This window comes from Palaemon carinicauda, chromosome 16 (genome assembly GCF_036898095.1).
Source record: "Palaemon carinicauda isolate YSFRI2023 chromosome 16, ASM3689809v2, whole genome shotgun sequence".
NCBI lineage: Eukaryota > Metazoa > Arthropoda > Malacostraca > Decapoda > Palaemonidae > Palaemon > Palaemon carinicauda.
This window is the reverse complement of record NC_090740.1, coordinates 109447914-109465413: the sequence shown is the minus strand read 5'-3', so window position 1 is coordinate 109465413 and position 17500 is coordinate 109447914. Positions and strand designations below refer to the sequence as shown.

General features: G+C 31.2%; 1 protein-coding gene across 1 annotated transcript in view; it reads right to left on the bottom strand.

Moving 5' to 3' along the window:
* LOC137655481 (relaxin receptor 2-like) overlaps positions 1 to 17500 on the bottom strand; it is a 122421-nt gene that overhangs the window by 12710 nt on the left and 92211 nt on the right. Inside the window, exons 13-16 of the mRNA XM_068389379.1 lie at positions 4071 to 4138; positions 2129 to 2290; positions 1580 to 1725; positions 1020 to 1167 (exon numbers count right to left, since the gene is read on the bottom strand). Coding sequence (XP_068245480.1) covers positions 1020 to 1167; positions 1580 to 1725; positions 2129 to 2290; positions 4071 to 4138 — 524 coding nt within the window. The remainder of the gene's footprint in view (positions 1 to 1019; positions 1168 to 1579; positions 1726 to 2128; positions 2291 to 4070; positions 4139 to 17500) is intronic.

Here is a 17500-nt window from a genome sequence, read left to right as displayed (position 1 = left end):
CCATTCTGGTTCGAGGACAACAACGAGCGGTCTGTGACAATCAACACCGAGCGATATGTCCAGGTGCTTGGCAAGTTCTGGAGAGCACTTGGTCGACGGGGAGGAGTCGTCAGGGTCCTCCAGTGGTTCCAGCACGATGGTGCCACCCTCCACACTTCAAACAAATCATTGGCATGGCTACAGCAGCGTTTCCCTGACCAACTGATTAGCCGCAGGTGTGACCCGGAGTGGTCGCTGCATTCACTGGACCTGAACCCCCCAGATTTTTATCTCTGGGGATACCTTAAGGACAGGGTGTATGGAAATAACCCCCGGACTATCCCTGACCTGAAGGCAGCAATCACAGCAGCAATAAGAGTGATCCCAAGGGAGGAATGCGGGAGGGTCATCAAGAACTTTGCCCGCCGGATCCAAATGTGCCTGCAGTGCCGGGGAGCTCATTTGGAGCACATTTTGGCGAGCCAGTGAAACAAAGAGTTTTTGTTTTACAGACCTGAAACTTTGGAGATGTCTGCCACACAGGCTTGACCTAATGTAGCTAAAGTTTTGTGTTGATCTAAATAAGATTTTGGAAGTTATTTGTTTTTTGGTGATAACGGTTTTTATTGTGGTACCCTTTATATACAGGATATATATATATATATATATATATATATATATATATATATATATATACGGTATATACAAATCTATATATGTATATATATATATGTTGCATATATATATGTGTATGTATATATATATATATATATATATATATATATATATATATATATATATGCATATATATACATACATACACACACACACACACACACACATATATATATATATATATATATATATATATATATATGTATGTATATATGGTATATAATTATATATATACACACACACATATATATATATATATATATATATATATATATATATATATATATATATATGTATATATATATATATATATATATATATATATATATATATATATATATATATATATGAATGATGCTACTTACCAGGTACAATAGAGATAAGAAGTCCGATTGACCAGATCCCTGAAAGGGTGATTCTTGCTGTTCTAATCGAGAGTTTCGGTGTCCTCAAAGGCCACGTGATACAGATCCATCTCTCGACTGACATAAAAGCTAAAATCATCACTGATACCTGCAAATGAGAGAGAGAGAGAGAGAGAGAGAGAGAGAGAGAGGAGAGAGAGAGAGAGAGAGAGAGAGATGAGAACTCTTTTTATTCAATTATTCCTTTGAAAGACTGCTTAATTACTTGAATACTTCGAAGGATACAAGATTCATCTTTGCCAGGATTCTTGGACATGATGTGTTGTACAATGCTAGCCGCATTTTTAGATTTATTTCAGAAGCAAGTCTTCTGAAATTGATTCAACTTTTTTAATGACATAGTACTTTTATGTTTTTAATTGAATATTCTTTTATTCTTTATTCACAATAAACGATATATCAGAGCCAATGACCGTCGATGTCAGGATACCATATAACTTCATATGAATCAATCAAAAGATACAAATAAATTCCAAGATTAGATTCTGTCTCCTACGCACCTCTGCAGAAGTCATCGCCAAGACCCCTGTTACAGTACAGCCCCAAGAGGTCATCCAGTAGTAAGCATACTGATGATATTCTGACCTAAACTGAAGATCTTTTATTCCAATCACGAAAAGATAAACGCCAGTGAGAAGATCTGCGACTGTGGATAAAAAAAAGAACGATCGTTTTACAAATTATAGTTAAAAAAAGTAAACTAACGGGATTATTGTAAGATCGTTTCACAAATCAGATTTAAAAATTATACTAATGGGACTATTTTAAATGTTAATGAGCTTTTCGTTTAGTTATACTGTTTTTTGCACTAGTACTGTGATTAATACTACAAATGATAAGGCTCATTATTCCGTTGATGATGAAAATGGTAATAATAAAAAAAAGGAAATACAACTTTTCACCATTAATTATATTGATTAAACGATTATATTCTTAGAAGAAATAGAAAGGGATTTTATTTCCAGATATCCATCTTATGCTAGGAATCTTTTAGACATTCATATCTCACATTCATCCGAGTGGAACGGTGCTAGAAAATAACTTCCTACCTGCCAAGTTTCTTATGAAAAGCGAGAGAAGTTTATTGTCATCTCTAGTGAAGAATCTCCCAGCTAGCACGGTGAAGTTCCCAACCATTGTGAGGGTTGCTACCAGCCACACAGCGACTCGAAGCTCCAGGCGAACAAGAAGGTTTTCGAATGAGGAAACACCTTTAAAAGAAACAAGATTAAGATGTTATCTAATTCTCTGTTATTTTTAATTTTCTTTCATGTGAAGCTCCATTTCGGCTGTGACCACATTTTAGAATGATATCAATAAGGCAATTAAAATGTGGGGCTTAGTAAGTTCCAGCCCGTTGCTAATAGTTTCGTAGTTATTTTAAGCTCTAGGGGAACGAGAAGGTTTTCGAATGAGGAAACATCTTTAAAGGAATAAGATGATATCTCTAATTTTCTGCTATTTTTCATTTTCTTTCTTATGAAGTTTTATTACGGCTGTGACCAAATTTTAGAATGATCTTAATATAGGAATTAGATCGTGGGACATAATAAGTTCCAGCCCGTTGCAAATAGTTTCGTAGTTACGTTGCATATCTGTTCAACACTGTTATTCCTCATAGAATATAAGCTTTTTATTTATTCATATCTTATTTTATTCCTTACATCTCTATTTCCTTCCAGGACTTACTGCTTTCCGTGTTTCGGGTTTTTGGTTTGCATTTTAACTTATAATAAAGCTATCTCCAAAACATTAATAATAATTATTGTACTAAGTGTCAACGTGACTAGTAAAATCAAACAAGGAGCAACACTTAGTTAGATCCTACATGAGGATTATATTTATAAACCCCCTCTTAATTTTTTTTTTGTCAGTAGAAAAATATAATGTTCACAACAAAATGTTACCGTATGATTTCAACATATTTGTGCAACAGTAACCAAGAACATCCATTGTAAGAATAGTAATATAATTTAACGAATATATAGAGGATGATATTCAAATCCCTAGGAGTGACATCTAGTTTTCACTGCTTTGAAATAGATAAAATTTTCAAGTTTTGATTAAGCAATATATCAGTTTAGTGAGGTCGGTGTTACTCTATGGACATGAGTCATGGTATGATAATCAAACATCTTCAATAGATTTAGAAGATTTGAGAACAAAGCTCACAGAAGGATATTAGGAGTTAAACGAAAGGACAGGATTGGAAATGAAACTTTAAGACATATTACTTGAGTGTCATATGTGGATGAGATCATAATGAGTGGTAGATGGAGATGGTTTGGGGGTGCTCTTCGCATTCCCCAAGAGATATTAGTTCGCAAAACGTTCAGCCGGGCTCCACAAGGCATTAGAATAGCTGCAAGACGCAGCCTACATGGCTGAGGACTATGAAGCATGAAGTAGGAGACGATAAATGGAGACGTATTAAATTTAAAAACCTGAAGATCGAAACGACTGGTGAAATCTAACCGAAGCCCTTTGCGTCAATAGGCGTAGGAGGAGATGATGATGATGGTGATGATGATTATGATAATGATGATTATGATGAAGATTATGAATTAAGCCATGTCCTTTTTAAGATAGCCATATGAGAGCCGATGATCACCAAACGAAAGATGCAATAAAATTAAATGTTATTAAAGGTTAAAGTAAAATATAAAAAATAAGATTATTTCACGTAAAAGAAATAAAGGAGTTTATGATACAGGAGAAAATTATGAACCATAATTTATTTTGTAAACCAAATACAAAGAAAAAATTCAAACTACCAACTTACAGACCTGCAGTGATACTTACATTGTAGATGTATATTTCATTACAGTACCTATTAATTCTTCATTATTGTATGTAAGATGTCTACTCGACGAAGCGAATGGTTGGCAATATATCTTTTCACTAGAATAAACCATCAAATGAGTAACGCTATCTTATTCAACTGACATTGATTAATTACTTAATCTTAATTAATTAATTAGTTGATCTTACCATCAGTTTTTGGATGACAGTCGGGTACTTTGGGGAAATAACTGCAATATCGGAACCTCATAAAATAACTGAAAAAAAAATAATAATAAGTATTTCAGTATTTATAACCGGATTTTTTTTTTTCTCTCTCTCTCTCTCTCTCTCTCTCTCTCTCTCTCTCTCTCTCTCTCTCTCTCTCTCTCGTATGAACATGTAGAGCTAATGATTAATAATTTTTGTTTATAGCCTGAAGTTCTCTCTCTCTCTCTCTCTCTCTCTCTCTCTCTCTCTCTCTCTCTCTCTCTCTCTCTCTCTCTCTCTGTTAAACCTTTGAACATGTAGATCTAATCATCAATAATATTCTTATCAATATAAAAAGTATTACTATCAATCATTAAGCTTTCTTATTGACTACGATCATTATAAATACTATATTGGCAAAGTTGAGCAACTTTCCATAACAATATAAGTTAGTAATGAAAGAAACAATACATCTAAATGAAAATTTTGCACCCAAAAGATGTAGATATATTTCCTGGAATCAATAAATATATATTTATTATTATAATTAGTATGTGGTTTTCCTATTCAACTTTATTTCTTGAAATGAAACTCGATTAAAAAATCTTTTATTACAATGACTCAAATAAAAGATCTAGTGTAAATTTAAATGAGAACGTTAGTTCATAGTATGAGACTCGATACATAAAAAAAAAAATTGCAATGATTGAAATAAAAGATCTGGTCTAATTTTAAATGCAAACTTTAGTTCATAAAATGAAATTCGGTGAAAAAAAAAACTTTTGTTACAATGATTCAAATAAAAGAACTGGTCTAAATTTTGATGAGAACTTTAGTTCATAAAATTAAATTAAAATAAAAACTTTTGTTACAATGATTCAAATAAAAGAACTGGTCTAAATTTTGATGAGAACTTTAGTTCATAAAATTAAATTAAAATAAAAACTTTTGTTACAATGATTCAAATAAAAGAACTGGTCTAAATTTAAATGAGAACTTTTGTTCATAAAATGAAAATCTATAAAAGAACCTTTTATAACAGTGATTCAAATAAAAGGTCTGGTGTAAATTTAAATGAGATAGATTGCATGAAAAGACTTGGAGCTCTATTCAGTGAGAGATTTCATTAAGTGACCGTGTCATGCCATTAAAATAAAAACTTTTGATGTGTCAAATCAGTTCAAAGCCACTTCAACAATCAAAAGCATGTTTAATAAAACATTTTTAATTTGTTTAAGTGCAAACAGGACGCACTGAAATACAGAGAAATTAATAGTGTTAATAGTCTATGTTTTGAATATAATAGAAATTAATTATACTCGTAACATAATAGAAATTAATTATACTTGTAATACAATAAAAATTAATTATACATGTAATATAATAAAAATTCATTATACTCGTAATATAATAGAAATTCATTATACTCGTAATGTGATAGAAATTAATTTTACTTCTAATATAATAGAAATTAATTATACTCGTAATATAATAGAAATTAATTACACTGTATATAAGCTTAACATTCGACGTATAATCTTTCAATTATATATTTTCGTCAGCTTTTGTTAAACTGTTTAATTTTTTTTTTTATTTCATTCGACCTTTTAGAAATTGAATTTGTTTTAATACTTACATGTGTTCAATATCCGGATTGAGATCTCTCTGGTGCGTCGATAAGTTGTATAGAACACCAGTCGGGAATTCAATGCCATCAAGGTTCCTGGGAATACATATTTGTATATACATGTATATGTTTTAATGTATATGTACATATAGCTACAATATATATATATATATATATATATATATATATATATATGTATGTATGTATACACACACACACACACATATATATATATATATATATATGTGTGTGTATATATATATATATATGTGTGTATATATATATATATATATATATATATATATATATATATAAATATATATATATATATATATATATATATATATATATATATATATAGGTGTGTATGTACACTCATATAAATAAATATATATACAGTATATATAAATACACACGTGTTTATGTACTAACAATTTCCTATGAGATTTTAAGTATATACATGTTTCTAAAAGCTTCAAATCTATTTGTGAAATAGCTGAAGAAACTCTTTGTAAAGTTCAAGATAACAAATAAATTAGAATAACTGCATATTGTTCTGATTTTAAAGGCTTATTAATGATTAAGATCTTAAGAATACATTAAAACATAATTCACTGATTTTTTATATACTTTTTAAAAATATCTATAGAATTAAAATTACATAGAAATTATATAGACTGATAAAATATAAGGATATAAAAGTCTTTAAAGGAATTTCATAAACTTGAACTGAAAATTAAAAAAAAAAAAGTATTTGTGAATTTTCTTTTTAAAAATATCCATATATCACCTAAATTACATAGAAATTCTACAGCATATACTGAAAAAAAAAATCTTGATTTATTGTTGATAAAATATAAGGATTTAGATGTCTTATAAGGTATTTCATAAACCTGAGCGGAAATTAAAGAAGAAAATTAAATGACTTCTTAATTTATTGTTGATAACATATAAGTACCTAAAGTCTTTAAAGGTATTTCATAAACCTGAACGGACAATTATATATATATATATATATATATATATATATATATATATATATATATATATATATATATATATATATATAAATATATATATATATATATATATATATATATATATATATATATATATATTATAAATTATATCATATAAGGACATGAAAGACTTAAAACTTATTTCATAAACCTGAATGGACAATTGATTCTTTCTTTTAAATGATATACTTACAGAGACATCAGACTAGGAAGACTTTTTATTGTCGTATCACCGACTGTCATTATTGGATTATCTTGAAGATTTCTGCGAGAAAAAAAATACGTAATTCTTCCCTGATAAGATCTAGGTTATTATTATTATTATTATTATTATTATTATTATTATTATTATTATTATTATTTTTGTTGTTGTAGTTGTTGTTATTTTTATTGTTGTTGTTGTTATTATTGTTATCATTATTGTTGTTGTTGTTGTTTTTGTTATTATTATTATCATTATTATTATAATTGTTGTTGTTGTTATCATTATAAATGGTAGCAGTAGTGTGTTATAAACTGAACGATTAAGTAAACAAGGTCATATACCTATGAAATGTCAAATTATCAAGATGTATAGATGCAAGGCAAATGAGAACTATTAAGTCTGAAATTAGTCATAATTATCTGAATATCCATATCAGTAATTGTATAACATTACTCAATATTGAATGATAGTGAATAAAATCAATGGAATATTCCGACTTTTTTGGGAATACTGTGTATAAAATCATTAATAAACTCAGTTTTGCTAACTAAAATAATTAATTTCCAGAATAGGGATAAGTTGCTTCATCAAAATAAATTGTCAGAAATTCTTAATGTATCATCGTGCATTGCTATTCATAATTACAATATTACAATGCTCATGTCAACATATTCCTATTCCTCTAGTTGCTGGTATTTTCATTGAAAATTAGATTGATTGCAAAAAATATATACAAAATATCAAAGTGGGTAAAGTCAGTTTTCCCCACTGTGTTTAGCAAAATCATCAAAAACTTGTAAATTGCCTTTTAAAAAAAATATTTTATCTATATTATCGTTATTTTGTAAACCTCTGCATATTAACATTTATGTGCTTTTGATAGGATTTAAATGTATAGGATCTATTACAGTGATTAAACATCTTCACTATTTAAAGGTTTAAAGGTTTAAAGGCCGATCATGAATTGCAGAGGTAAGGGACAGTGACATTGCCCTAGCAAGCAGGACAACGCCCTAGTGACTGACCAAATATATATATGATCAGCGCACAAGCCCCCTCTCCATTCAAGCTAGGACTAAGGAGGGCCAGCCAATGGCTACTGATGACTCAGTAGATAGACCTATAGGTTCCCCTAACACTCAATCCTTAGCTTCCGATTGAAATGTTAGCTTAAAATTATCAGTATTTTATTTCAAGATTTATCATTATTTCTATTATTACAAGTTAAGCTTCAACTCGAGTTGGAAGAGGAAGATGCTCTAAGCTCAAGGGCTCAAACAGGGAGAAATAACCCAGCGAGCAAAGGAAATAAATAAGCGATATAAGAAATAATGAAGTATCCAAATAAAATATTTTAAAAACAGTAAGAACATCAAGCATAAAGACATTTAATGCAAGTTTAAACTTTTGAAGTTCTATCGATTCAACTACCCGATTAGGAAGATCATTCCACAACGTGGTCACAACTGGTATAAAACTTCTAGAATACTGTGTAGTATTGAGCCTCACGATAGAGAAGTCCTAACTATTAGAATGAACTGCATATCTATTATTACGAACTGGATGGAATTGTAGTGTCTTTAAAGCAATGATAAAATCAAAGTATCCTTCTACAAGCGCAGCTTTCAACATCACTGCATTAATCTCTGGAACAATCATATATGAATGAGCGACATGGGATGAAAGGATAGTCAGCGCTCTGAGGGAAATTGGAAGCATCAGGTGAGATGGAATATCACATATTCACCAAGAATTCCTTTGCCACACTAAAGTGAATGATTCTGGTATAATCTGTTAGTACCATAGAAATGGGATTTCTCTTTGTGGAACTAATACATGTTCAATCTGATTATTGTTATAGCCTGCAGGTCATTGAGATAACCTCAAAGACACGATGAACCGTTAGGATCTGTTAGCTTTCCTTGTGATCCTACTGAGGATGTAGGAAGGTTAGGAGAAGACTTGATTTGGTGGTCGATGTGGTAACGTTCCTGATTAGTGATTGCTAGAATGGGGTTCGAACCCCGCTCATTCGTTAGTTCCTTTGGTCACTTTGCCTCTGCAAAGGACCTTTAAACCTTCACACCTCTATATAATTTGGATTCTACGACACTGATACTGACTTCCAAACTTATAAAAATGCTACCTTATAATAAAAAGAGCCACCTTGTATATATAATGATTACTGAATTTTGTATTTTTCTGGTAAAAATAAAGTCTTTGATACTATACAAAACTAAAACATTTTCAATAATTTATACACTTTTTTCTAATATTCATTACAGCGTGTCACTGATGCTCTAAATGGCTCGGATATAAATGCAGCTTCTAGAATTAAGATATGCTTTTAAAAGTACTTTTTGAAGGTATGTACTAAGGAGATTTTAAGAATATTTGTGAAACAAATGAATGAATATTTTTTATTTTAATAAAAGAAAAAGTAACATGAAGGTTTTTTGATGGTAAATGAAAAAAGGCATAAATTTAGGAACAATAAAAGTCTCATTCCCGGCGCAGTACATACTTCTGACAATGTGAGTAGATTATTAAATTATTTTATTATATCAAGATTGAAAATAATATACACGAATTATGATGATAAGAAATTAATATCAAAATCATAAAAAATAATTATTCAATTAAATGGATATAAATTCAGTATATATATATATATATATATATATATATATATATATATATATATATATATATATATATACATATATATATATATATACACATATATATAATATATATATATATATATATATTTATATATATACAGTATATATGTATATATATATACATATATATACACACACACATATATATATATATATATATATATATTTATATATATACAGTATATATATATATATATATATATATATATATATATGTATATATATACACATATATATACACACACACACATATATATATATATATATATATATATATATATATATACTGTATATATATATATATATATATATATATATATATATATATATACTGTATATATATATATATATATATATATATATATATATATATATATATATATATATATATATGTACATATATATATTTATATATATACAGTATATATATATATATATATATATATATACATATATATATATATACATATATATACATATATATATATATATATATATATATGTACATATATATATATATATATATATATATATATATATATATATATACTGTATATATATATATATATATATATATATATATATATATATATATATATATATATATATATATATATACTGAATTTATATCAAATTCATTAAATAATTAATTTTTATGTTTTTGGTATTAATTTCATATCATCATAATTCGTGTATTTTATTTTCAATCTTGTTATAATAAAGCAATTTATTAATCTACTCACATTATCAGAAGTATGTACTGCGCCGGGAGTGAGACTTTTAATGTTCCACAATTTATATCAGTTTTGTAAGATCATAAGGAGAAATTTTACAAAATACAATGTCTTTAGAGACAAAAAATTCCTGGAAACATAATTGGGTGATGTGAGATTTCCTCTCTAATATGAATTTGCCTCCAATGATATTGTATATTTCTTACAGGGACCTTAGAGCATTAACTAATACAGCACTTTGAAGCATTTTTTTTTTTTTTATAAATAGTCAATAGAGAAGTTTCATCTTTAATCTAAAAAAATGTGTTTTCGTCTTCTATTAAGGAAATAATTCCTACTACATTCGTGAACAAAATGAAGATATAATGGAGAATATAAGAAAGTAATAATAAGGAAGTTTAAACTATCGTTATGAGTTATAGTCCGAATCTAAGTTACAGTAAATAAAAAACACAAACAATTAATCAGAGACGAGTAGTACTATGAAGGGAGAGGATATGTAACGGATCCTCACCTATCCTCCTCTTTAGATTCGAAGACTTGGTAAGTCTGTTTGGGGTGCAGATATCTATGGTTATCTACGGATACGTCCCTGATTATACACAATATCTTAGGATAGTCGTTCATGGAGATAAAACCGGGGTTCTCGTGTAATATCACTCGCAGAAATATTATACAGTAGGAAGCTGCCCAAAGGAACTTCCATCTGGATGGCATGGCTATCTCACTAAAATAAAGATTTGTCCTGGGTCAAAATCCGTTATATATATATATATATATATATATATATATATATATATATATATATATATATATACGTATATATATATATATATATATATATATATATATATATATATATATATATATATGTATATATACATATATACATATATACGTATATATATATATATATATATATATATATATATATATATATATATAAATATATATGTATATAAATATATATATATATATATATATATATATATATATATATATATATATATATATATATATAAGATATATATATATATATATATATATATATATATATATATATATATATATATACATATATATATACATATATATATATATATATATATATATATATATATATATATATATATATATAGGTAGATATAATACTTATAAAAGAAATGTTTTGAAAGACAAAAATATCTATTCCCAAAGCGTGAGCAGCGAGGCGAAACGAGATTCGACTACGGCCCTGTTTGGGCAAACCTGTCATCACCTCACTGTCATCAGCATTTTGGAAGTAAACCAAGCCTTGCCGAGAGCGCCTGCAATGATAAGGGAACTGTCCTGTTTTGACCAAGATGTCATTGTCTTTATTAGTGGAGTAAGCATATTTTGAGAAACCAAGTGTGAGGGAAATCCTTGTTTAGGATATGTCATTATGGAAGGACACGTGGTACCCTTTTGTTACGACCTAACACGTGGTCCAGATTGCATCAGATATTTCTTCTAGAAGCTTTCATGGCGTGATCGAAGTAGACGTTTTTGAGGAAGCCAATAGAGATGCAGAATTATTGAAAAGAACACCTTGTAGGTAGTAGGTTGGCCAGGGCACCAGCCGCCCGTTGAGATACTACCACTAGAGAGGTATTGGAAACTTTGACTGGCCAGACAGTAATGCACTGGATCCCTCTCTCTGGTTACGGCTTATTTTTTCTTTGCCTTCACTTACACAGAATAGTCTGACCTATTCTTTATATAGTCTAGTCTTTCCTCATACACCTGACAACAATGAGATACTAAACACTTCTTCACCCACGGGGTTAATTACTGTACTGCAATTTGTTTAGTGTACTTTCCTATTGGTAAGGGTAGAAGAGACTCTTTAGCTATTGTAATCAGCTCTTCTAAGAGAAGGACACTCCAAAATTAAACCATTGTTCTCTAGTCTTGGGTAGTGCCATAGCCTCTGTACCATAGTCTTCCACTGTCTTGGGTTAGCGTTCTCTTGCTTTAGGGTACACTCGGGCACACTATTCTATGTTATTTCTATTTCTTCCTCTTGTGTTTTTGAAATGGTGTGTTGGGCAGGCTTAATTGAAGGGTCATGGATGCCTGGTGGTTTATCAAGAAGTTGCCTTTTCCTTTTCTGATTCTGTTTCTTCTCAAAACCATCCTTACTGTCCTCCCTTCAGTTGAAGTGGCTATCCTGGATGGTATTTAGCCTTGCATGGTGTATCAGCTCCTCTATGTTGACCAGTTTTTCCGACTTTTTACTATAGTCTATGGGTTTCATCAATTACTTTATTTATAATTCTGTACATCTTTTTTTTTTTTTTGTTATAATTCTTGTTAATGTAGTTTTTAAGTATGATGTCTCTTTTTTATTTCTATTAATTCTTATGCTGTCTGGGGACATTGAGCGAAATCCGGGACCAGTACGTCCTAGATTTCGTCAATGTCGTCTTCTGTATTGCAATATTCGTGGTCTTCATGCAAATATCCAAGACCTTACAGTTGCATCCAGACGGTATGATATTCTTTTGTGCTCAGAAACTTTGGTTTCTAAAATGAGGCATTCATCTAAGATCCTTATAACTGGTTTTAAGAAGCCAATAATGGTGAAAGGTGATGCCATCCCTAGGGCCAGGGGAATGGCGGTGTATATTATGACCGAGTACCCTGCTTCTCATGAGTCCTGCCATCAATGTGGACGTCATGAGATTCAGGTAATAAAAGTTTGTGGCAGGCATAACAACTTTTATTTGCGTTCGATCTACCGGAATCCAGACATGGATGATTCTATCTTTGATTGTCCTCTTACCATTATGGCTAAGATACAAGATGATGAAAGAAAGGCTTCATTTGTCTTTGTTGGTGATTTTAATGCTCACCATAGTGTGTGGTTAAGTTCTATCTCTCCTACCGATCGTCATGGCTTAAGAGCTTTAGACTTTGCCTCTGAATCAGGCTGTGAGCAAATCATAAATGAAACTACTCAGAGGTCTGGTAATTGCTTGGACCTCGTATACACTGACACCCCTGGCGTTATAACTAGTCCGCTTGGTTCTCCAGTCGGGACATCTGATCATGCCTTGATTTCATTATTAGTGAAGACTGAGCAGCCTGTCTCTGATATATCATACTCTTGTAAAATTTATATGAAATCCCAAGCAGACTGGAATGGGATTTTGCATGATCTTTTGTGCTTGAATTGGTCACAATTATATAGTAGTGTAGATCCTGTTGTTCCTTTGAATGAGAATCTAGTCAACATAATTGATAGGCGTATCCCTTCTCGTGTGCTAAGGTACCAAGTGAAGAACAAACCGTGGTTCAATGATGATTGTAGACGTGCTTATTTGGAGAAGCCGGAGGCCTATCATCTTTGGAAGGGTAACAGATCAGATTTCACCTGGAACAACTATACTCAGCTTCGAGCTTTTGCTCAGAGAGTCTATACCTGAACTGAAAAGGAGTACAATTTAACCATAAAAGAATCCCTTTCCAGTACAACTCAGGAACATAAATGGTGGTCTACCCTTAAATCTGCACTCTTTGGTGTAGATACAACAGTTCCTCCTTTACTTAAACCAGAAGGCACAGTTACTCACTGTCCAAAGGAGAAGGCAACCCTTTTGGCTGATGTTTTTGACAGTAAACAGAGTAATGAAAAACTTGAACTTCCTCATTCCTGTTTTCCTGAGGCTAAACTAACTAGTTTAGCTTTTCGATCTCGTGAGATTAAAGCTCTGTTGATTGACCTTGATGCTTATGGAGGTGTAGACCCAAATGATATTTTTCCTTTGTTTTTTTATAAAGCCAGCAGATTTCTTAGCTCCAAAGTTATCTGTTATTTTGCGCAAGTTAGCAAGAAGAGGAGCTTTTAGCACTTGTTAGAGAATTGGTAATGTTACTCCTCTATGTAAATGTGTTTATGGTAGCTCAAGTCCCACTGATTACCACCCAATTTCCATAACTCCCATATTATCTAAAGTTTTCGAATGTCTTCTGGCAAAACGTCTTAATAGGTTTGCTGAAGGTAATCATCTATTCCCTAGTTTACAATTTGATTTTTGTAAAGGCCTAGGAGCATGTGATGCCCTTCTTACAATCTCCAATGCTGTACAGAAATCCCTTGATTGTGGTCAGGAAGTTCGTATGATTGGCCTTGATTTTAGTGCTGCCTTTGACTGTGTTAATCATGAGGCCCTTGTTTTCAAACTCAAACAGTCGGGGGTGTGGGTCGTTTCTTAGCATTATTATTGATTTTTTAAGTAATAGATCTCAAAGAGCTGTTGTTGATGGGCACCATAATAAGTTTAGGAATGTGATATCTGGTGTTCCACACGGTAGTGTTCTTGGCCCATTACTTTTCATATTATATACGCATGCTATGTGGTTTGGCCTAGAAAACAAGCTTGTTGCATATGCAGATGATGCTACTCTCTTTGCATCAATTCCATCCCCCTGAATGTAGATCTGAGGTTGGTGAATCCCTTAATAGAGATCTAGCTAAAATTAGTGCATGGTGCAAATTATGGGGTATGAAGTTGAATCTTAACACAACTCAAAGTATGATTGTAAGTAGGGCAAGGACGGTGGCTCCTCAACATCCGGATCTCAGTATTGATAATGTTTCTTTGAATTTGTATGACTCTTAAAATTCTAGGTGTGATTCTCGACGGCAAATTTTCTTTTGAGAAGCACATTAGTTCTGTGTTTTCTTCAATTGCAAAAAAAATTGGCTCATTGAGAAACTCTTACAAGATTTTCGGTGATCAATCTATTCTGAAGAAGTGTTTTAATTCTTTCATTCTACCTTGTTTTAAGTATTGTTCTCCTGTCTGGTGTTCAGCTGCTGATTCCCATCTTAATTTGTTGTACAGAAACTTACGTTTTATTAAATTTCTTATTCGTGATCTAGATATTAATCTTTGGCACCGTCGTTCAATTAGTTCATTATGCATGTTGCATAAGATTTTTCATAGCTCTGACCATCCTTTACATTCAGATCTCCCTAGACAATTCCATCATGTTCGTAATACTAGGCAGGCAGTTGATTCTAATAGCCAGGCCTTCCCCATCATGAGGCTCAATACTACACAGTATTCTAGAAGTTTTATTCCAGCTGTTACCAAGTTGTGGAATGATCTTCCTAATCGAGTAGTTGAATTAGTAAACTTCAAAAGTTCAAAGTTGCAGCAAATGTTTTTATTTTGTCCAGGCTGACATGAGTCTTTTTATAGTTTATATAAGACATATCTGTTTTTGACGTTGTTAAAAGTTTATATAGGACATATCTGTTTTAACGTTGTTACTGTTTTTAGAAGGATTTACTGTTAATTTATTCTCATCATTTATTTATTTCCTTATTTCCTTTCCTAACTTGACTATTTTTCCCTATTGGAGCCCTTGGGCTTATATCATCTTGCTTTTCCAACTAGGGTTGTAGCTTGGCTAATAATAATAATAATAATAATAATAATAATAATAATAAATGACCACTGGCCACTGTAATGAACTGCGCCTATACATGGGTATATAAACTTCAAGTAGAGATTGTCTAAGAGAGATAGGACAGGGCATGATGAAATTAGAAAAATGTTTCCTCGTCCTCTATTAACGAAATAATTCACTCCTCCATTTGTGAAAGAAATAAATAATGCATAAAGACATTATGAAGAAAATAAGATTGACGTAATAAGAATGTATAAACCACCGTATAACCTATCACGAATTACAGTTCAAAATTTAAGTTACAGTAAAAAATTTATCATAATTGTTGACTATGCTTATAAAGGTGAAAGACTTTAGTATTATCGACTAGGATTCTCTCTAGTTGTTACGGACAAATATATCATTTAAAAAAAAGGCTAAGCAGTAAAGTAAATTCACAGAAAGTAGGGCGGATATTGCCGAACTATCACCTTGTCTCCCTGATCCATGGGTTTTCGGGAGGCATTTCGAGCCACTTTCATTTTTGCTTGTTTTTTTGATGACCGTTTCCATGTCAACCCGTACACCGGGGAGAGGGGACACAGAGTCAGAACCAGTATGGTGCGGTTATGTTACCTGCTACCCATAGGCGAGACAAAGCCCCAGACCCCACATCAATGTAAGTGAAACAAGAACGCACAGAGTGTGTGCGTTAAGGCAGTTAAGTTCGAGTCCTACTCGTGAGTGGGCAACCCTCATTAGGCCCACCGGCCATGGTATGCCTACCACAGCCATGGCGGACGTCCACACACCATAAGACGTCTAATAGTTTTTTTTAGTTTAAATGTCTTCCCATCGGCTCTCCCCAGGTATGTTATTGTACCAGTTAAAAGTAATTTCCTTGTATTTGACTGATGAAATCATTTAAGAGCCAGCGAGAAACTTACATCTCTTCTGTTAAGCACCCTCAAGATTTAAAGTTCTAATTCACTCGCCTTGAAGATTTCAACTAATTTTAATTGTGAAAATTAACTTAGACAATAAATCCTTCTTACGAGATCACCCTCGTCTAATTCACCGCCTCCTATCCTGTGTGACTTGGTAATTACCCCACTCCCTTATGACATAGGACTTATTAAATTACTCCATAGAATGATGGAATTAGACTAATATAGAAACCGAAACGAGAAAGGAACATGATCATTAATAGCTCTCTCTCTCTCTCTCTCTCTCTCTCTCTCTCTCTCTCTCTCTTGGTACTGTTCTCAGCTTATCGTCAAATCATTGTTGATTTTCTTAGATGAAATTTCAAAATGTTCTTAACATGTCTATTTCAATTGTTCATTACTCCTATATAGTTTATTTATTTCCTTCTTTTCTTTCCTCACTGAGCTATTTTTTCCTATTGGAGCCCATGGGCTTATAGCATACTGCTTAGGTAGTATCAATAATAATAATAATAATAATAATAATAATAAATTAATAACAATAATAATAATAATAATAATAATAATAATAATAATATAAGTGAATTTAAAACGTTGTACGAAAACGTATTCGCTAATGGATTTTAATAAATACTGAAAGAGAACACAGGGAAATAAGAAAATTACATTGTAGGCCTCGAAATTGGTCAAAATGTATGGATGACGTCATGAATGAATGATCGCAGATTTCAAGAGGAAGCTGAAGTTCACAGAGGCGGCCACTCAAAGAGAGATTTTGTTAAATCCATCTCGT